The sequence below is a fragment of the Xenopus tropicalis genome, chromosome 8 (assembly GCF_000004195.4).
Source record: "Xenopus tropicalis strain Nigerian chromosome 8, UCB_Xtro_10.0, whole genome shotgun sequence".
Lineage (NCBI taxonomy): Eukaryota > Metazoa > Chordata > Amphibia > Anura > Pipidae > Xenopus > Xenopus tropicalis.
The window spans coordinates 127,898,746-127,921,305 of NC_030684.2; the positions used below are offsets into that span (position 1 = coordinate 127,898,746).

Genomic DNA, 22,560 nt, shown 5'->3' on the forward strand with positions numbered 1-22,560 from the left:
CAATATCCGTTCCCAAATGATATTATTAAGCAACTAAAGACCAAAGGTATCCTCTGAACTTGTCCTTTTTCTAAATATCCTAGACTTAAGGCTTGTGGGGCCCGCACAGCATATAACCCCTATGCTTTAATAGGAACATTAAAACACAAACTTTAGTTTCTTTTATAATAGGATACACATTATTGGATATTAGATTTGGGCTCTGGTCTCAAAGGAAACAGAATGTTAATGTTGCAAACCTTTTGGGTTGAGAATCTCTCCTTCAGAACACGGCAGACAATCAAAGCAGCAGATCTTTTGTCCTTGAATGGTGGCTCTTCTGTGGCCTCTTGGGCAAGGGTCACTGCACACTGACACAGGGATCTGAAGAATATTGAGTTTTCAATGTACTGAACAAACTCTCTCTTTTTAAATACATTGGAGAATGAAAAGGAAATGTGCATAGGGTAAGGGTAGATATCTGCCAAGGACTGACTATGGTCATTTTACCTTCAGTAATGTAAGTGCTAAGTGCACAAAAAATGAGTAAACTGGCTTCCCCAAATGTATTTCTATTAACATATATTTATAGATAAAAACATATACATAATAAGCGCATGATAAATCACTATGTATGAATGGTCAGACCTAGAGTTCATTAGCTTCAGATTTAGAGATATAAAATAAAAAAAGAACAATGTAAAAGCCAGGAATTGAATTCATATTGGGGTTTGCAATGAAATTTCTTTGAATTTAAGTGCCTCCTCACAAAAACATTCTTGGGGTTTTATTAACGTCACCAACATTTTCTCAAGTCGAGCAGGCCTAGCAACCAATTAGATGCTCACCATATTTGTCTGGATACGAGAAATTAAAGTTTTAGTTATTCTTCTTCAATTACAGTAAATAAAAAACCCAATATTCAGGTACCAATTTTCTGTAGTGGATTCTGATAATCAAATTTCCCAAAACTTGCAATTCCAGCCCTGTGTAATTTAGGAAGTTAATTACCTTTTTTTTGTTTTATTTCTTACACTCATGCATAAAGACTGAAAAAGAACTAGGTTTATCATCATTATTGATTAAGATTAAGACTAATACAATGTAGGGACCCATAGGGTTGAATGGCCCCTATGGCTTTAAATCCCTACAGGTTCAGTTCCCTTAGTTACTGGGCAGAAGGGAGTGTATCTAAGTGAGTTCATTAACATATGTCTGCTATTGGCTAGCAGGGATGGTGAGCACTTCCTGCCTCACTTTGGTATAGTGCTGGGAAAGGAGTGGCACCTTCCTGTTTGCTTCCACCTGAGGAACAGGCTGGGTGTTGCTGTGAGCCCAGGGCCCGGGCCTAGTTATAGTCGGGGAACAGGGCCCCGTGAATGAGGCATTAGATAGTGGCAGGTGTAGCCACCTTTATAGTACCACTCTAGGAGTGTAATTCAGTTAGGGCTGAGCTAGAATGAGCAGCACTGAGCTCCTGCATAGGACTTGCAGTTGGAGGTATCTCTCCCAGGCCATATTGCCTGTAGTGTAGGGATCCCAGTGAATGGGGAATCAGGATATAGAATTCCCTGAGGGGATCCACTATGGGGTGTGGCAGAGGGTTAGTGAGATTCCTGCCAAGTCTGCCCGCAGGGGAGTGTCAGTCTGTATTACACTCTGCATGTGTTGCCTGTACCACTGGCCCCTGAGAAGCTGTATTGTGAGTAACCCTGTTGGTGTTCAATAAACAATAATGTTGTTTGCAAGAACCTTTTGCACCCTCTGTTTTTATTTTTCTGCATAGCAGCAAGAGCAGCAAGAGAGGTGTAGTTTAACAACACCCTCACCTTCCTCTTCCTCTTAGCGAAGGCCCATTCTGGGTGAGAGAGTACAGTGTAACCCATGTTCTACTGGTACTAGTCCGGGAAGGCAGCTATTGAGCTGAAATCAAGGTTACAACAACATGTACCATTGTATTTCAGGCAGTAGAGATGGAGAATGGTCCATAGATGGAAATCACATGTGACAAGCTTTATCCTAAAATACACATTTTTATGCTTCTGGGGCGATGTGTTGAAAGGCATCTTCTGTTCATTTAAGTGAATTAAGGCATGGGTAAGGGGTATAAATACACCAAGGAGAAACACTACATGGGACATTAGCTCACTTGAAGTGTTTATTTTTGGGACAAAAATGAAGGTCTCTCATGTATCATATTCCACAATATAATATTATATATTTTGTGTAAAACATCAAATAATACTTACTTTGTCCTGTCCGATGTTCCATAAAATCTTGTTGTTCTGTATCTTGAGTTCTTGGCCCTTTGGAGCCCGTGCATCAAAGCCGCCAATGTCAACATACTGGTTGCTTCCATTAGGGAACATCTGCCAATTCAAGATGTCCAGATAGAGAGGAACGTCCCCATTCTCATCAAAATATATCTCATCCCCTGCCGTGTTGTTGAACCTAATATGCTTTATGTAATGCAGTAGCTAGAAGGGAAAATGTTGACAAAGTTGGAAAGAGAACTATTACTGAAATAAAAGAGGCAACTATTAGTCTCCATTAGTGTTTGTTTATATGGGTTTTCAGCATGATTATTTGGGGTTTTAATAGAATTTCTGTCATTATCACCTATGTAACCAATGTGAGCCCTTTCTTACAGTGCTGTTCTATATTAAACCTGTAGCTCATTGGTTGTTGCTATTACAACTGCTAATATTTGGCTGTTTGGGGGTGAGGAGTTCGCTGGAGTCATTTCTAGTGATGAGCGAAAGTCCTTTCTAACGGCAATGACATACAGTGTTTTAACTGGAATATTGAGTATATTTATATAACACCCATTAATATTTGCCTTATTGTCAGTTCTGTACGATCATAGAGTCTAATACATATCAGTAACCTCATGCAGTTGTATCTGTTAGTAGGTAGATATACTGTACCTGCCAGGGTTGATGATTATAAATATCAGCACAAGATCCATTCTTAAAGGGCCCTTTCCCTGGAACACAGTTGTTCATCTGGTGCAAAGCATGTGCTACTGAGAGGACTGCGTTATGCACTTTGTGTGTGAATCTGAACTTGGAAACATCAAATATATTGGGATCAATACTGTCCACTCTCTCCTTCCCTGTGCACCAAACAATATCTTCCCTATGTGGTGCCGGAGATGAATTATTGTAGGTGCCATTTTCTGGCCAAACGCATTGAAATGCATTCTCCCAAAAGGTCTTTACTAAAAGATCATCCAAATAAACGGAAGGGTGAATATTGTAAAGAAACTCCTTAAATCCAGGAATTTTCCTATTTTGAACTGCTATTCCAAGACTTCCATTCAACGTAGTTAGAAAATCTTTTCTAGGAAAGTCAGATGATATGGTCCAACTGGTAGTGCCCAGCCACACTTTGTCAGTGATATTGTGAATTGATGCCTCCTCAATTAATGGGATGAAGCTTTCTATAGTGCAATACGCAATGATCGCTGTTGCTCTGGATTTCTGGATGACATCAATGATACGGTAGACGGACTCCATAAAGTTGACTATGGGAAGTATCTCATTAAATGCAATACAGCCGCCATTATTCTCAATCTCTCGACTCACCAGCTGAGCCCCTGATCTTCCCAAGTCATTGTCTGAGAATATGATGCCCACCCAGGTCCAGTTAAAGTACTTCAACAACTGAGCAAGCGCAAAAACCTCATAGTTGGCATTATGGATGGTTCTGAGGAATGAAGGGAACTGTGTTTTATCACTCAGTGAAGGGTGGACTGAACCATAACTAACCTGTTGGATAGGGATAATAGCTGATGTTAGCTATGAGGATGCTTGTTCTTTATACCAGAAAAGTGTATTACTAGTCAGACAGTACTTTATTTTAATAATAACTTAATTAAACAGTAATATAGAATGGTCTAGTAATTAACAAGTTGTACAATAACTGAACAGACAATCACAAAAGCAAAGACAGAAGGGACGAAACCAAACTGATAGCAGCAAAATAGAATATAGTAAGTCACCACATATATCTGTGCAATGATGTAGCATGACTAAAACCCTATACCTCCCCAGTAAAATAAATGGCGTATGATATATGGGTTATTGGGGAAGTCCATTATCCATAAAGCTCCAAAATACAGCTCCTTGATTCTATTGTGTTATTTTTAAGTTGAAATTTTTTTTTTATTTCAGTAAGCTTAAGACATGGTACATTATGGAGAGAGTCCTGATCATTCCTTAGAATTTAATACTAATGCAGACCTTGAATAAGGGCCCTGAATGAGGGCTCAATGATCTGGCTTAAGGGCAAGGGCACCTTAGCCCCCAAGCTTTAGACGCCATATTGCAACCTGTATAGTTAGCATGATTTATTTCCCCATTGTCTTCCTCTTCTGCCCTTCTGCTCATTGTGATATTTGCCCAGGGCAGGGGATTTATCACAAATTTGGCTTGGAGAAGCATCGGTTAACAGAAATAATGTATGTCCATTTACTCATACTGAAATAAAGTGATGTGAAGTTAAAAAAGAGCTTTATAATTACATAATCAGTGCGTATATATTACTATAGTGAGTACAAACACTAGGTACTGTATGGGGGAATCCTATATTTTCTCATTTTGTGATGAGGGCCTGAGGGTAAAGCTAATTATGCATTTTCTGCATACTGGCATCTCTAGAGTTAATGCAATGCTTTCATGCCACTATTTACTTCTGGCTTCTCTGGGGTCAATGCAATTCTGTGAATCCATTTGCTGCAGTGATTTTACTGGCATGTCTGGTATTCATGCAAAGCTGTTTCTAGTGTTAATGCACACTAACACATTTACTTCCATAAGTAATAAAGGTGCAAATTTTGTCCAGGTGCAGTAACCCTTAGCAACGAGTGGGATGTTTGCATTTAAACAGGTTTCTGTATATATGCAAACTGATTGATTGCAATAGGTGATAAGAACCTTAGTTTGCACCTTATATTACATAACCCCCTTATTCCTGTATTTGTATGTAAAATCCTGGGGGCCCCAGCAAGATGGTCTAAACTGGGCCCTGTTAAACCAGACGGGGTTGTGGCTTTTACATACCCATAAACAGGTCAAAACTGGGATTTAAAATGGGACCTGGCATTCCAAGTACAAAGGCCCACACAGCCCCCCACAGGCCCAATAAATAGTGAGTGTCTATGGCATCTTACAGCAGCCCCATTGGCATTTGCCAGAACCCACAGATTGCCAGTCCGGGCCTGATTTTCAGTACACAGAGGCCAAACAGCCCAATAAATAGTGAGTGTCTATGGCATCTTACAGCAGCCCCTCTGGCATTTGCCTGAACCCACAGATTGCCAGTCTGGGCCTGATTTTCAATACACAGAGGCCCAAACAGCCCCCCCCCATAGGCCCAATAAATAGTGACTGTCTATGGCACCTTACAGCAGCCCCTCTGGCATTTGCCAGAACCCACAGATTGCCAGTCTGGGCCTGATTTTCAGTACACAGAGGCCCAAACAGCCCCCCCATAGGCCCAATAAATAGTGACTGTCTGTGGCATCTTACAGCAGCCCCTCTGGCATTTGCCACAACCCACTAATTTCCAGTCCAAGCCTGACCATAAAGAATTATAAGCACGTTATGAACCTATATAAGTAAGTTGTATACCTGAGACTGGAATACTAAAGATTTCAGGGCTCTGGCAGGATCCACACACTTGTACCTGTATCTTATGTAACACCCCTAACTAAAGCGAGAAACATGAACAAGTGCTGCATAGACAGTTTACAGGACTACATATCCCAGCATGCCTCAGAGCTGAGGACCTGGCTGGGGCTTTGAATCCACCAATGATAAGGAAAGGTGCAAAATGTTGTGAGGACCACCCTCCTGGACTATAAAAACGGGAGAGAAGTGTGTGCCAGGGAGAAACTACCGACCACCTGCTCTGAGTGGAAAGAGCTTATCAGTGCCAGCCAGAAAGGGAGCAGGGGAAGCTGCCGCTGTTAGTAGGAAAGTCCCAGGCTGACAGGCTGCACAGAGGCCCAGTAGATTACAGAGCTGCCTGTGTCCCACCTGAGCTCTGCTACTAAAGGTACAGATACAGTGATTTAGTCGCACAGACTGTGAGTAACCTGCAACACCACACACTATTGGGGAACTGTGTACTATTAACCCTTAGGAGTTAACCCATCGGTTGCTGAACTATACTCCCTGCCAAGTGATTTCTCACCTGGAAGGAAAGTGTTTCCTCATTAAATTTCAGAGTTACACCGCTAACCGGCAAATGAAAGGAACAGCGTCATTGGCCAATAAGTTAAACTCAATAAGGGCCCCAATGTGCTCAAATCATCTGGGACTGTGACAGGGGAATTAAGTTAAAGGATTTAGTACATATTACAGGTTTATATTTGCTGCATACTCTATAACAGCAATTTAAATTGTGGTATTGTTCTTGGTATATTGTTATATATATCTTGCTTTAATATTTTCAATTATAGTCAGATCCCTGCCGATTGCTTGTTACACTTAATAAAGAAAGGGATTGTATTGTTTACCATTATTGTGGTCAGTCATTGGGGTGTCACTGAGTGCTGGAGTTACCCATACATATTAGTCTCACCCAAGGGTGTGCTACACTTATTTGATTACCTAACTGTACAGCAACAGTGAAAAGCATACCCTTATAATTTCCCATTATTAGTATATATAGGCAGCAGTGATGTACCTGTGGGTATCTGTTCAGTCCCATGATCCTGGCTAAAGGTATAGAGGCCTTAGTGGGCAAATCCCCAATAATAGCCAATGGCATGATATCTTTGTTGCAGTCAAAATTGGGCACCACTTTTTCCTTCCCCGACAAAATCCATTCAGCTCCCATTAATGATCGAACCTCATTGTAACAAGAATCATAGAGTTTATAGCCCAGTGTTATATTGGGCAGAAGATCATCAGACGCATTAATCTCCATTATAGTGTATACCATCGCAAGGAAGAAGCGGTAATATCTGAGATGGAATCTAATGGAAAGGAAAAATCAAATTCAAGGAATCAAGGATATGTTGCATATTAACAGATATGACAAACACAATACATTGCTATGCAAGGATAACTAAGACAATAATGAAAGATATATAAGAAACAGAACGGGTAATGACATAGATATGGAGGAAACAAAGTAATATGAATAGAGCTGAAGGAAGTGACACCAAGAGAAGAACATAGTGCATCTGCTAAAGAAGGGGAATTAAATAACATCTAGTTACGCCACTGAATATCAGAGACACATTTTGGTACCTGAAGCCTAACTGAAAATTAATATTTTCAGTTAGGCTTCAGGTACCAAAATTATTCTATATGATGACATCCTCCAACAGAAGGAGGTGGACACTTGTACTGCATATTTGTCCTTGGTGTCTTTGGCTTGTATAGTAACAAGTGTGTGTACATATTCTATGGAAAAAGCTCTTCTACATAGAAAATGTATATACAGGTATTGGACCCCTTATTCGGAAGCCCATTATCCAGAAAGTTCCAAATTATGGAAAGGCCATCTCCCATAGACTCCATTATAAGCAAATAATTAAAATTTTTCAACATGATTCCCTTTTCTCTGTAATAATAAAACAGTACCTGTACTTGATCCCAACTAAGATATAATTACCCCTTATTGGGGGCAGAACAGTCCTATTGGGTTTATTTAATTGTTAAATGATTCCCTTTTCTCTGTAATAATAAAACAGTACCTGTACTTGATCCCAACTAAGATATAATTACCCCTTATTGGGGGCAGAACAGCCCTATTGGGTTTATTTAATGGTTAAATGATTCCCTTTTCTCTGTAATAATAAAACAGTACCTGTACTTGATCCCAACTAAGATATAATTACCCCTTATTGGGGCAGAACAGCCCTATTGGGTTTATTTCATGGTTAAATGATTCCCTTTTCTCTGTAATAATAAAACAGTACCTGTACTTGATCCCAACTAAGATATAATTAATCCTTATTGGAGCCAAAACAATCCTATTGGGTTTAATTACTGTTTAAATCATTTTTTTAGTAGACTTAAGGTAGGAGATACAAATTACAGAAAAACCCCTTATCCAGAAAACCCCAGGTCCCGAGCATTCTGGATATACCTGTATATAAATTGTATTACATTGTATGTGTTCAAATACAAAAAGATTAAATGAAACCTTACCTGTTGCACTGAAGAGGCTGGGGCTTTTCCCGAAAGTTAATCACAGGGTGATATACATCTGTATGAACTGAAAAGAGCCCCCCTAATGTGATATCTCCCGCCAGAGAATAACCAATCACATCTTCCCTAAACAGCCTGCACCCTTCCAATAAAGCTTCACCAACACCACCCTTACTCCGTAGCAGCATTAGAAACAGATGGCAAACAAAGATGAATATAAAATACATATTCAGTATAAATGCAGGGGGGCTGTTCAGACACCTACGAACGAGAAGAGAAGATTTATTATTATGGGTAAAAAGTGACAGCAAGGAGAAATGAGCTTTGTATGATAGTGTCACTCTATCTGTGAGTGGGTGTCTGTATGTCTGTATCTCTGTGTGTCAGCGTGCCCATAAGCATGTCTCTTTGGCTGTGTATAGCTACAGGTATACAGCCAGCTACATAGCACAGGTATGGGATCGATAATCCAGAGTGCTTCTATTTTCTGGATAAGATATCTTTCCATAATTTGTATCAGCATACCTTAAGTCTACCTAAACATGAAATAAACTCAGTGATGCTTTTGCTACAGATATGGATTCATGCAGCTTAGTTACCATCAAGTACAAGGTACTTTTATTATTATTATTAGAGAAAGAGAAATTAGAATAATTAAAATGATTTGCTAAAATTGGCTCTATAGGAGATGATCTTCCTATAATCTTGAGATTTTTGGTAATTGTTTTAGATTAGGAAATGCCATACCTGTACTAATATGATATGTTACTGTCACAATATTGCCCTTTTAAATCTGTTATGCCCCACTCTCCCTACCTACAACTGCTATTTATCAAGATCACTATGTCCAGAGTATCACTGTGTATATATTTGCCTGCTATAAAAAGAGGCATCATAGTATTATACAGTATGTATAAACAGACTTACTTGTGCAATTAATCATTGGTAATCAAGAACAGAGAACATATACATAGATCATCTATATCTATCTATCTATCTATCATCTATCTATCTGTCATCTATCTATCTATCTATCTATCTGTATATCTATCTATCTATCTATCCATCTATCTGTATATCTATCTATCATCATTATCTATCTATCTATCTCTCTATCTATCATCTATCTATCTGTATATGTATCATCATTATCTATCTATCTCTCTGTCTATCATCTATCTATCTGTATATCTATCATCATTATCTATTTATTCATCATTATCTATCTATCTATCTATCTATCTATCTATCTCTCTATTACTGTATGTATATTTGCTTGCTATAAAAAGCATATTAGTATTCTTCTTTTATTATACAGTATGTATAAACAGACTTACTTGTGCAATTAAATGGTTTGGTAATCAAGAACAGAGAACGTATACATAGATCATCCATCTATCTCTCTATCTATCTCTCTATCTATCTATCACTGTGTATATATTTGCCTGCTATAAGAAGAAGCCTAGTAGTATTCTTCTTTTATTATACAACGAATACATAGATCATCTATCTATCTTTCTGTATATCTGTCATCATTATCTATCTATCTATCCTATGGTCACCTAATTAGATACATCCGATATTACTTATGCCAGTTAGCCTCTTTGTCTGTATTACAGTATCCAAACTTTCTTGAAGGCTGCACGCAAGGCCAATGGCACATTCAATCACTGCTACTCCATAGGCTGCTTTCCACACTAGCCTCTGAATAGGTAACAGTCTAGTGATAGTTCTGATCACTGCTACAAATCAGAATGGCATTTACTCTATAACCTAAAACCTGTATAATATTACTAATGAGCAAATAAAGGGGACGTTTATATTGTTATTGCTAGTTATTACTCATAGTGGCTTCCTATATCACACACAGGGCAATTTTGGGTACTTTGGCACCTGTGGGCTACCATAACTATTGCCTGACAAGCACTTGGTTTTAGAAGTATTGCCTTGGTGAGTAATAAGCCTTAGGAAGCAACTAAAAATACCAATAGTAGCAATAATAATGCCAAAGTGCCAGAATACACTTCTTTACACCATTTCCATTAGACGTCTTAATTACGTTGAGCCGATCAACCTGTAATAAAAACTGAATGTAAACATGAGATTAAGTTATGATTAAAGGTGAAAACTTACCGTGGAAAAAAGACTGGCTCTTCAGATTGTTCCGCGATCAGCGTTTGATAGAATCAAATAAAGTGATCAATAGAATTGAAGCAGGAAATGTATTCAGGTTAAGTAATCAAGATGCGACCTGCTTTGTCAATGGCCTTATATCTATGATGGTTATGGTTCTTATCTGCGCCCAATGTTTTATATTCCGCCAGGTCGGGAAGGCTCCTGGGGCAGTGAGAGGTGAGGTGTAATTATTTCATAGAAATTAACATGCCATACACTGTTATTATGCAAATGATTACAATTAAGATTTTCCTATATGCAAACCCATAATTATAATCATTTCTGTAACAAATAACAAACAATTTTCAGTTTTCTAACTGTTGATCCACGTGACAACATTTTACCCTGGTTATCTAAGCAAATGTAGAACTAAAGGCAATGTCCACCCAAAGTCCACTGCTAATATAATGATATTGGAACAGCACCACCTGGCTGTTCAGTTCAGCCAAAAGGGCACAATAAGCCAAAGATTATTTTGGGAATCAGAGGGAAACTTTGTGCTGTTTCCGTGCATAGAACTGACCAGATATAAGTCACATGTCTCTGCTCACTAACTTAATTTTCTGAGCAGAGGAACACAACTAATTGCAAACTTAATTTTCTGCCAGATAAACAGCAGGTGGCGCTGTTGTTTCAATCTCATTCTAACAGAAGTGCAAAAAACTGCTAATATATTGTACAAACTTGTAAGTGTATACTGCAAAATTGCTTAGACCAGCGCTCTGCACAATAAACATTTATTTCTCAACACCATTGAAAAGTATGAATCAATGTATAATAGAAAATTTAATTTTGAAAAATTGTGGACGGAGTTCACCTTATTGTCTGTTGTCTAAGCTCAGCAGAGAATTGTATTACATAAATACTTAACCTTTTGTTCAACCTTACAAATGGCCTGTTACATCCAGTCACACATGGTGATGTCCATGGCACGATGGAGCAGGCATGGCCTCAAATCCACTCACAGAGGGATGATGACTCTTGACATCTGGTTTTGCATCTGAACTATTATCAGTTGTTACAGGCAGAATTAGGAAAATGAACATCCTGCTGGTTACTATTGGTTACTGCACTGGTGCAAACCAGTAATAGATGGCTATTATCTTATACACTTTACATGGTGCACAATAACCTTTAGCAAAAAATGACCGAATTAACTGTTTAGTGTATGCATCATCGTCACAACTCTAGTTACACACTAGAGAAGACTAAAATGGAGGTCCACCCAGTCTTGCAGATGAATGCAGGAGCAGCTTTATTCACGGTCACCAGTATAGCTCCTCCAATAATAGTTGTCACACAATTCCCAATATTATTATTACCAATAAACAGAACAGGGATTTGCAGGATGTTGGGCCCACCTGTTGCCTCACTTCCTGTCTCTGTCTTCAGGTCAGGGGCTCAGTACTTCTCTGACCACAGGAACATGGGTAAGCCCACGATGGAGGACCTAGGCCCTATCCATTGCTAGTGTCCCTCCGTGTTGGGCCTACCCCTATCTCTCACCACCTACAGTGAGCTCCATAGGTCTAACCTACCACTAGTTAACCTAACTACTGACACACTTTGGGTACCTCCCTGGAAATGGCAGCATTCACTCTTCCTATTGCATCAGCAAAGGAAGTGACTCACTGCTCTCTCCCTTATATAGCCCTTCTAGGGAACCTTCTCAGGGATCACCTACCTAGCACCTAGGTGACTAGTGACTGGAACCATATTTACACATAATAGATGTGTGAATATCGCTATTGAAATACGTGGTGCTTCTATTTCATAATGATACTGACTAACGCAATTGTCACCACCGCACCAAATGCTAACTGCTCGCTGCTATACCGGCTGCTCTCTCCTCATAGCGCAACATTAGGTAAAAAAAATCTTTTTCCCATTTATCATATTGGATAAATGGGAAAAACCCTAATTTTGTAGGCAATTATAAATAATATCCGGTGCTGGTTTCCCTTTGGGCTAAACATTAATCCTATCTGGAACAATGGCCCCTTTATTATCCCTCCAGTCTGAAATGGAGAGTGGGCGTGTCCGAACGGTCCCTGCCAGAAGCACAGTAGGAGGGGGAGAGCCAATCACAGCCCTGCAGTCACACAAGTACAGACAGGCTTCAGTTCCCTATCAGGTCAGTCTAGCTGCTGATTGGTTCCTATCCTACAGTGCAGGGTACGGAGGGCCGCCGGCTCCCCAGCTCATCCAGAGAATTCAGCCAGCAGGAAGTGGAACAGATGGGCGGGGCTAGTGGGGTTTTGATGGAATTTCTCAATAAAACAGTCAGAAACACAACTTTTTAAGCTCATTCCTTCTATATCTAGAGGAGTATAATTCCCTGGTACATTCTTAATTTTTATAGGATATGTCTCCTTTAATTCCCTCCACTACTTGCCTTTTATTTTTCTTTACTTTTTTTTGTATATTTTATTTAATAGCGCAACACTAACTACACAATACAATACTAACCCTCCCTGGTACAAGGCTAGTTGTGGCATTATATAACAGCGCTTGATGATATATGTACAGATATACTTCGGTTAAACCATGGAGATCTTTACCAGGACTACGACAATTTTTTGTCAGATAAATGTAGCCTACTCTGGGAATCGATATCCACCATTGTCACATCCGTTCATACAAGTGTTATTAAACTCTTTATTTTTGTAAGTTTTTATTTTTTGTGAGTTTCCATTGGTTATTTATAATGTTGGGATTGTTGTGTGTTTGCACTTAGGGGGGTGGGTTTTGATGTCATCACGTTTGATGTAATTGAGTGTTACACCTACACGTTACTGTCCGTTTGTTTCCCGCCAAACACAATATATAAGGTCTGTGTGAATCTCACTGTGTAACTTTGACAAAGGCTGGTGTTGCAGCCGAAACTTCAGTTGTCTTGCCACTTCAATAAAGTACTCAAAATGAACCTTAAGTCCTGCGTGAGCGGTACCTAACTGCTGGATTTTATATACACATAATAGATAATATCCACCTCTTACATGCATGCAAATATGGACTAATTTGTACTCATAGGGGCTGAATTACTAAAATTCATCTTTTTCTGGCCTTGAAAGTCGTATAAACTCAATATGGTATATATTCGAATTAACCTCGATCATTGTTGTATTTATAAAATGTCACTATAATGCTTGAATCAATCGTACAAAAATTTCGACTTTACATTCAAAAATCACAAATGTTCGAGCTAAAGGTGTTTAAATTCGAGTTTAAATGGAAGTTCGTTTCCATGAATCCTCTTTATATGTCCCAAGCAGGAATTGCTCCAGCAGCCATTTTAGAAGCAATGGCGCTCATTCATGGAAAAAATAACGTGTTTTAGTTTCACTTAAAACTGGGTGAAATAGAAAACAATTATGGGATTAATTTCCCCTTGGAAATGCGTGAAACAGAAAACAATGAGGGGATTAACTTCCCCTTGGAAATGTGTGAAACCGAAAACAATGAGGGGATTAACTTCCCCTTGGAAATGTGTGAAACAGAAAACAATGAGGGGATTAACTTCCCCTTGGAAATGTGTGAAACAGAAAACAATGAGGGGATTAACTTCCCCTTGGAAATGTGTGAAACAGAAAACAATGAGGGGATTAACTTCCCCTTGGAAATGTGTGAAACAGAAAACAATGAGGGGATTAATTTCCCTTTGGAAATGTCTGAAACAGAAAACAGTGAGGGGATTAACTTCCCCTTGGAAATGTGTGAAACAGAAAACAGTGAGGGGATTAACTTCCCCTTGGAAATGTGTGAAACAGAAAACAATGAGGGGATTAACTTCCCCTTGGAAATGTGTGAAACAGAAAACAATGAGGGGATTAACTTCCCCTTGGAAATGTGTGAAACAGAAAACAATGAGGGGATTAACTTCCCCTTGGAAATGTGTGAAACAGAAAACAGTGAGGGGATTAACTTCCCCTTGGAAATGTGTGAAACAGAAAACAATGAGGGGATTAACTTCCCCTTGGAAATGTGTGAAACAGAAAACAATGAGGGGATTAACTTTCCCTTGGAAATGTGTGAAACAGAAAACAATGAGGGGATTAATTTCCCTTTGGAAATGTGTGAAACAGAAAACAATGAGGGGATTAATTTCCCCTTGGAAATGTGTGAAACAGAAAACAATGAGGGGATTAATTTCCCCTTGGAAATGTGTGAAACAGAAAACAATGAGGGGATTAATTTCCCCTTGAAATGGGGCAAAACAGAAAACAACGGGGTGGTTAACTTCTCCTTGAAACTGGGTGAAATAGAAAACAAAGAGGGGATTTAACTTCTCTTAGAAAATGTGTCAAGGGCAGGCTTTCACTGATTAATCCTCTACTAGTCTAAGCCTCAATAGGACTCAATGGAACTCGACAGATCAAACCTGACAAATTTTGTTTTTGACAAAATAGATAACTAAACCTAATATATAATATAATAAATCATAAATTTCGAGAAACAATATTAGAAAAATCGAGAACTGGCAAAAACCCATTACTAAATCTCGAAAATATCTAGAAGTAAAAACAAAATGACTTTTTCTCAAAGTTGCTTAGTAAATGTGCCCCAAAATGAGCCAAAGCCTTCACTAACCGCACTCCCAGTTATTGTCATTCATATTATGGTATGTATTAATATCAGTACAGTCATTTGTAGAAATGTACCTCCAGTTAATCCATAGCTGGTATTGTCTTAAAGAACTACATATCAGAACATTGACCATTTTATACCGTGTAACAGAATAATATAATAAACCATTCACCCGGTGAAGTCCTACTTTTTGTCCTTCAACAGTAGCCTTTGGTCCCTTCAGTTTGTCATACATTTGGGTTTGCTAGTTTTTTTAGTAATTTGATAAACTGGCTTCAGCCAGCCATTTTGGCCCCTAGTGCTGCCCTGAGGCAGCCTATGGGTTGCCCTGCCCCTCGCTCCTTAATTCTTTTGCATTGCTAGTGCAGAAAGCATAATAGCTCTATCTCTCTACTCTAGAAGAGCTGAAATTCCAATTTAAAAATCATAATTTCGTCTCTTAAAGGACAAGGAAAGGTTAATATAAATTGAGTAAGTCTAAAGGCATTCTTTTTAAGTACTTACTGCATATCTAAATTCCCAGATCCCTGCTTGCTTCTCTGAGATATGGTGCTGGCAGCCTACAGCAGTGTGAAGACTACAGTGACATCACTGAAATCTCTCTCCCCTTCCTGTAGGTGCCAGCGGCAGCCTTCCTATTCTCTGAGCATGTTGGTACCTTGATCCTGTCTCCTGTTCTGAGCTACACATGCCCACCAGCCAATCAGAAGCGGATCTGCCAAAGGGGAGGGGGGGAGGGAATGAAACACTTGCAGTATGAAGCAAGGAGGGAAATGAAGGGAGAATACCTTTTTAGAGATGGCTGCCTGTTCTAGAAAATGTGAGTAAGTGTGACTGAGTAAATATTTGATTAGGTGAGCCAAAAGTGTGGCGTTTTTACTAAACAATAGGAGGACTATTGGGCAGAATGCTTTTTACATTTTGACTTGCATTCTCCTTTAAACTTACCAGGAGTGGCTTTTTGCTAGTGTACTCATTTACAATTGTATGTATGGTGAGATGGTCCTTTCCTGAAGTTTGAGCCTTTGATTTCATTTCTTCATGTATTTCCACCAAGGACTAGCTTCCACTTCACCTCTGTGACCTGGATCACCCTCAGTGGAACCTCCAGGGAATCCTCTAACCTGATTCCCTTCCCACTATGACCCCTACACTAACAGGCAGTATCATCTGTGAGAGACACCTCCAAACTATCCTCCTATGTTGGAGCCCAGAACTGAACTTTCTCGCTCACCCTGTCTGCCTTACACTCCTAGAGAGTAAAGGAGCTCACCTACCACTGTCTAATACTGTCTAATACTTTATTCACGGGGTCCCTGTTCCCTAACTTCAATAAGGGCTTATTCTTTTAGGCCCTTCCTTTACTGGGGCATTGCTGTCCCATGATGCCCAGCTGAACCCATTCCCTCCTAAAGTAGAAGCCCAAACAGCAGGAGCAACCTGCTCCCATTATATCAAACTTTACAGGAAGTGGTCACTACCCACCTGGGCCAATAGGAAACATATCCCTCCCAGGTATTCAGGATACAGGTACCAGGACTGCCAAAATAAAGGGAACACCTAATTTTCCAAACCAGTAGGGGGGTTAACCTTATGGGTCCCTATATTTACATATAACAATAGTAAGAAATTATAAAATTGCTATAGTTTTAAATATATACAGGGCAACAAATATTATATTGTAGTTTCATCCCAAATTTTAAACTGTTTGACCTTTAGATACCCCTCTGGGGATCAGCGCTGCTGTTCGGAAACTGACAATATATCATTTCTCTTGATGTTGCAACTAAATGTAACTAAACAATTGTGTGTTAATTATTCCTCTGGGAATGGCTCTGATTATGTAGTATGAACAAGCAAAGGGAGGATTATAATTGGCACAAAGGAACCACTCCCGGTACCCAGGGGCTATGATAAGTATATGCTTTATGGAGGCAATTTCCCATGTATTAGGCAGGGAATTCAACTGTTTCCTTCTGGAATATGGATCGACTCAGGTTCCCAAAGCAGGATGCCTTGTAAACATAAGAAATGACCAAATCATATTTAGGTTGTAAATAAGTTGTGCTAATTGCCTGCTTTATTATATAACTGTACATATTTACTACATATACTCCTACAAAGTGTTTGACATGGGAACACCATATGTTAATCTGCTTTGACATGATGAGCTCTCTGTACTATAACCAAAAGAGAAGGAATAGTGAAGTTCTATAGATAGAATATAGAGAAAATCTATTTACTGTTTGATAATGGGTTGTAACTTGTCATCAGTTTAATAGAGTTTTGGGGAGGGATTTGGGGAAGATGCAGTGCTGACTGTTGAACCAATAGGAAGAAACATTAGAACTTCAAAGTTGTCACAGGAGCTCCCCATCTGGGATTCTGTAGGAAGTGTCAGTGGCACTGCACACGCTCAGTGGGCTCTGGGCAGATGTTGAGAAGCTGAGCTTAGGGGTCACAATTTAAGCAAAAAATTAGGTTTGTATATATACAGTATAGTGTGATTGGGTCCCTAAGCTCAGATTAGTGACAGTGGCTCAGAGCGTTTTATATTTTACTTGTCCTTAAAGCTGTAGGATTTGTTAGGCTTTTGGATAAGGAGCAGCCGGCAGCAGGCCCGGATTTGTGGAAAGGCCACAAAGGCCCGGGCCTAGGGCGGCACAAGTTTAGGGGCGGCATGCCGCCCCGCCGCAACAGAATTTTTAAATTTGTCTCCCATACGGAGCAGTCGGGACCTCTCCCCACTGCTCCGTATGGGAGTTTAAATGCGCGAATGCGCATGTGCATTGATCGCGCATGCGCACCCAGGGGGAGAGGGCGCCGCGCGATTGCGCATGTGCACTCGCGGGGGCGGCCTCGGGGCGCCGCCAAGTTAAATCCGGCCCTGGCCGGCAGTATGTTTTGCTACCTACTCCTTGGTAGTAAGGTGTTGGACCATGTTAGCCACTGAAAAACTGCAGAAAATGTAGGGTTAGCTGACACCTTTTATTGGCTGAGTAAGTCAAATTGCAAGCTTTCGAGATGATAGTATTTCATTTCTTCTTCAGATGAGATGTAACCATTAGGCGGGGGTGCAATGAGGCTGTGACCACAAAATTCATATAGAGAGAGAGGCACAATAGCCCCTCTGCACTCATTATTAATATATTAATATATTTGGACATTAAGGGGGCGACTTACTAATGTTCAGATATTTTTTTCCTAAAAAAAGCCTTTTTAGAGATTTACTATGTGTCAAAATCTGAATCCGACAACTCACCAGCCAAAACTTGTCGGGATCGTGTAGAAGTCAATGGCAGATGTCCCTTCCCCGGAGGATCTTTCTTCGCTTCAAAACTTTAGAGGTTTTTGGATTTTTGAAGCTGTTTTTTTGTATGACAATTCAAAAAAAGTAGAGGTTTCAGTGCGACAATTTGAAAAAGTCGCAGTTTTGAGACTTTTGTGTGACTTTTTCCCCACACTGACTTTTTCATTCAGACTTATTAGTAAATGTCAGACATTCGTGGAAATGAGTTTATTCGAGTTTTAAAATAAAAAAAAAATTGTCCTATATATACTGTATGTATAAAGATAATGGGTGAGTGCAGAAGAGGTACGTGCAATGCGCCCCTCAATCATTGCACCCCAGACAGATGCCTCTTATCCCTACCCTTAGTTCTGGCCTTGGTTTAATAAAAGATATAAATCTCTCCAATCGCAGGGAAATAGATGGTGATGATAGGACCAATATAGAGGGTATTTCAGTTAGAATAGCCATTAGTGTAGGTACATCCGCGAAGGATAAAAGGACGGATATACTGGAGCCTCTGGTGCCGAATTGTCAGCATTATTTTGCTCTTTCTGGGGACCATTTCAAGTTTGGGGCATTCAGAAATCTGCGATGGGCGCGCATATATGTAAAATAAAACAACTAATAGTACAATACCGTTTTGAACATATAATTCAAAATGAAACCAATCACGAAAAGTGTTTGATATAAATATTAATGTATAAAACCACCATGTGTAGTGATTCAAAAGGCTCACCAGATGGCGATAAATTCAAGCCCAACAGCAGATATTCCTGAATGGGATGTGACAGAGTCCTCAATTTAGGCAGAGAAAAGAGAAAAACGGCAAATAGTGTAACATAATTTATTACATGAATTCTGCTAAAAATAGGCTACTTACAGGGTGTAGAGTGTAAATAGGCACATAAAAAAACTCAACGCGTTTCACGTACTATGGTACGCTTCCTCAGGAGTAGAAAGACACTATTTGCCGTTTTTCTCTTTTCTCTGCCTAAATTGAATACTCGGTCACATCCCATTCTCGAATATCTGCTGTTGGGCTTGAATTTATCGCCATCTGGTGAGCCTTTTGAATCACTACACATGGTGGTTTTATACATTAATATTTATATCAAACACTTTTGGTGATTGGTTTCATTTTGAATTATATGTTCAAAACGGTATTGTACTATTAGTTGTTTTATTTTACATATATGCGCTCCCACCGCACATTTCTGAAAGCTTCTGGGACCCAGTCAAAGGGGTTATTTTGAAGAGGAGCTGCAGGATCACATATACACGTCTTCACTCTTTTGGAACACTATTAATGAGCGCTGAGGACTCGGGTATTGCATATACTCAAGTTTGGGGCAGCCTGTTTCTGGGCTCTGTGTTTCCCCAACCGCATTCTGGCAGGTAGAGTTTGTCTGGAAGCTGCCAAGGAACAATTTGTAGCTGTATTCTGCAGGGTCTTGCACAGCAGGTCCAGACTGAGATGCAAAATAGGCCCACACAGACCCCCACCAGCCCAATAAATAGTGACCGTCTATGGCAGTATTTTATACTTTGCCCAGCTTATGTATATACCCTGTGCAGGTCTGGACTGGGATTCAATATAGGCCCTGGCATTCCAAGTACACAGAGGCCCAAACAACCCCCCCATAGGCCCAATAAATAGTGACTGTCTATGGCATCTTACAGCAGCCCCTCTGGCATTTGCCTGAACCCACAGATTGCCAGTCCGGGCCTGATTTTCAGTACACAGAGGCCCAAACAGCCCCCCCATAGGCCCAATAAATAGTGACTGTCTATGGCATCTTACAGCAGCCCCTCTGGCATTTGCCTGAACCCACAGATTGCCAGTCCGGGCCTGATTTTCAATACACAGAGGCCCAAACAACCCCCCATAGGCCCAATAAATAGTGACTGTGTATGGCACCTTACAGCAGCCCCTCTGGCATTTGCCAGAACCCACAGATAGTCAGACATAGCTAAGTGTATGTGCTCAGATTCAGCACCAGGCAACAACCCCAGAGTATTTCATGTTTATCACCAGTTTTTCCACACAAACATAACTGTTTTATTTCCAATGAAATACATTTCTCCTTTGGGGGTGTCTCCTGGACAAGTTAAGTAGCCTACCAATACATATTTGCTCCCATTTCATTCAGAAGATTCACAGCTTTTATGGAAAGTGACATTTTTTATAGAATTTGTTTTTTTTTACAAAAAACTCAAATAATCTTTGACAATTTTTTTCAGTAAGATTTCAGGGGCAAATTATTGGGTGGCAGATCTATTGCTGTGTGTGACTAAGATAGGGGTTTAACCCTTTAAGTGCCACAGGACGTAGATTCTATGTCCTGCAGCACTTTTGGGTTTACAAGCGCTGCTCTCGCTTTAAAAGCAGCGCAGAGCTTGTAAACCCCCCACATCCCCCTAGGCAATGAGATGAAGACATACTCACTGATCCGCTCCCCCAGCCACGCTGATCGGGTCTCCAGCCAATGACAGCAGTGGGCACATGATGATGACGTGTCCACTGCTGTCCCTTTTAAATAGTGCCCCCCCGTGATTTGCTTTGGCCACGTCTTTATGTGCACCCATACATATGGGGTATCGTTTTATTCAGGGGAACTTGCAGATTGATGGTTAGTAAGTTTTTGGTAGTTGCCATGGAGATTTTGGGAGAAATCTAGGTTTGTATCTGGTTTTCCCCTCATTTCTGACCAAAGCACTGACTTCTGCAAGGGACTGCAGCCACAATATTCCATGTAGAAAGAGAAGAGTGGTGTCTCTGAATAGCTGAAGGTGTGCACTTTTAGGAAATATATAGTTTGTGGGGGTTATTACACAGGTAGGGGGGTTAACACTGAAAAACTGCAGGAAGTGCACCTAGAGCGCAGCCCACCAATTTTTTTTTTTAATTGCTCTTATGCATTGCCCCTGCTTTGGGGCATTTGGTGGCCACCTCTTTAAGTGCACCCATACATATGGGGCATCATTTTATTTGGGAGAAGTTTGTCTTTCAAATTTGCCTTGGTTAGAAAATCTTTCGGAGATTTTTTTTTTTGCCAAATCCACATTTGATCATGCGCCCAAGTTTACGTTTTAGAAAAAAAACAAAAATGCAAAAAAAAGCTCCAAATTTCACGATGCACTGACAAAAAGTATTTGGCTTTTGAGAAAACTAGATAGCACCTAGAAACCTGAAGGTCTGTAGTTTCTAAAAATACCAAACATGAGGGGATATTTTAGACTTACATATAAGTTATGCTGCATCAACTGTTACAAGCGCTTTTCCACTTTGTTCTGGTGTGATATTGTACTAAGTATTGCTTTAGTTTGGGGGTTACTTCTGGACAGGAACAGTGGGGTACCACCACATATTTGGTATTGTTGAACTTGGGAGTATCAGAGCTTTTACAAACAAGAAAAAAATGTGTGTAAAATCAACTTTTCTATGGAAAAAAACTCAAAATATACAGAAATTTTTCATAATTTTTTTTTTTTTTACATATTTCACCCAAAATACACATCATATCTCCAGAAAAGTTATAAAATTCAGTGTGTATGTCGAAGCCCAATTAGTGACGAAAAAAACGATAATTTCCCTACCAAAAAACATTGTTAAAGTGAATGAGTACAAAATGGTAAGTGCATATCAGTGGCTACTGGTGCTCTCCTGGGGCCCCGAGCTTGCAGCAGAAGATTGAGAAACCAGTGAAAACCACCAGGGAAATAGCAGCTGAGATAGACGCACCTCTCCATTTCATTGCCTGGGGGGGCCGTTCTGCCTCTGTAACATCTGTAACACAAACAAAGAGATGAGAAGGAGGGTTTCTCAACTGTGGTCACAAGAAAATTGAGGGGGGGCATTGTCCCCTTGCCCCCTCCCCCAGGTTTTAACACACATTGTGGCCATAATAGGTTCAATAAAAGAGAGAAATCTTTTCAATCACACAATGAATAAATGGTGAAGAGAGGACCAAAATAACAAGTGCAAAATAAAGCAATATAATAAAGATGAAAATGGTGAAATCCAAATCAGTCTCTTCCCCCCTTACACAGGGTGATGTCTAGTGCTGTTCTTTGTTGACATTTGGGTAGGTAAATAAAGAGCAAACAAAGAGAGCCCTGCACCATGAATGTATCATTGTGTTATAATTGCATGTATGAACACTGAAGCCAATCACAGATATAAAATCATCCCTCCCACATGTATTTTTAATTTAAAAAATTCACCAAATCCGTTCATACAAAAATATTTGCAGGTGATTGGTCTCTGGATCCAGCCCGGATCTAAGCTACAAGTGCACCTAGGCCTGCAACGCTCATTCCCCCCACCCTCTTCCCGGCATCAAACACACAGGTTTTTTT

At 39.9% G+C, this 22,560-nt stretch overlaps 1 protein-coding gene across 1 annotated transcript in view; it reads right to left on the reverse strand.

Annotated features, from left to right (window-relative positions):
* The window catches only part of LOC100497076 (vomeronasal receptor A-1), a 36,948-nt gene that overhangs the window by 1,203 nt on the left and 13,185 nt on the right, over positions 1-22,560 (reverse strand). Inside the window, exons 5-8 of the mRNA XM_031891799.1 lie at positions 6,673-6,964; positions 2,907-3,779; positions 2,229-2,456; positions 240-363 (exon numbers count right to left, since the gene is read on the reverse strand). Of these exons, the coding sequence (XP_031747659.1) occupies positions 240-363; positions 2,229-2,456; positions 2,907-3,779; positions 6,673-6,964 (1,517 nt within the window). The remainder of the gene's footprint in view (positions 1-239; positions 364-2,228; positions 2,457-2,906; positions 3,780-6,672; positions 6,965-22,560) is intronic.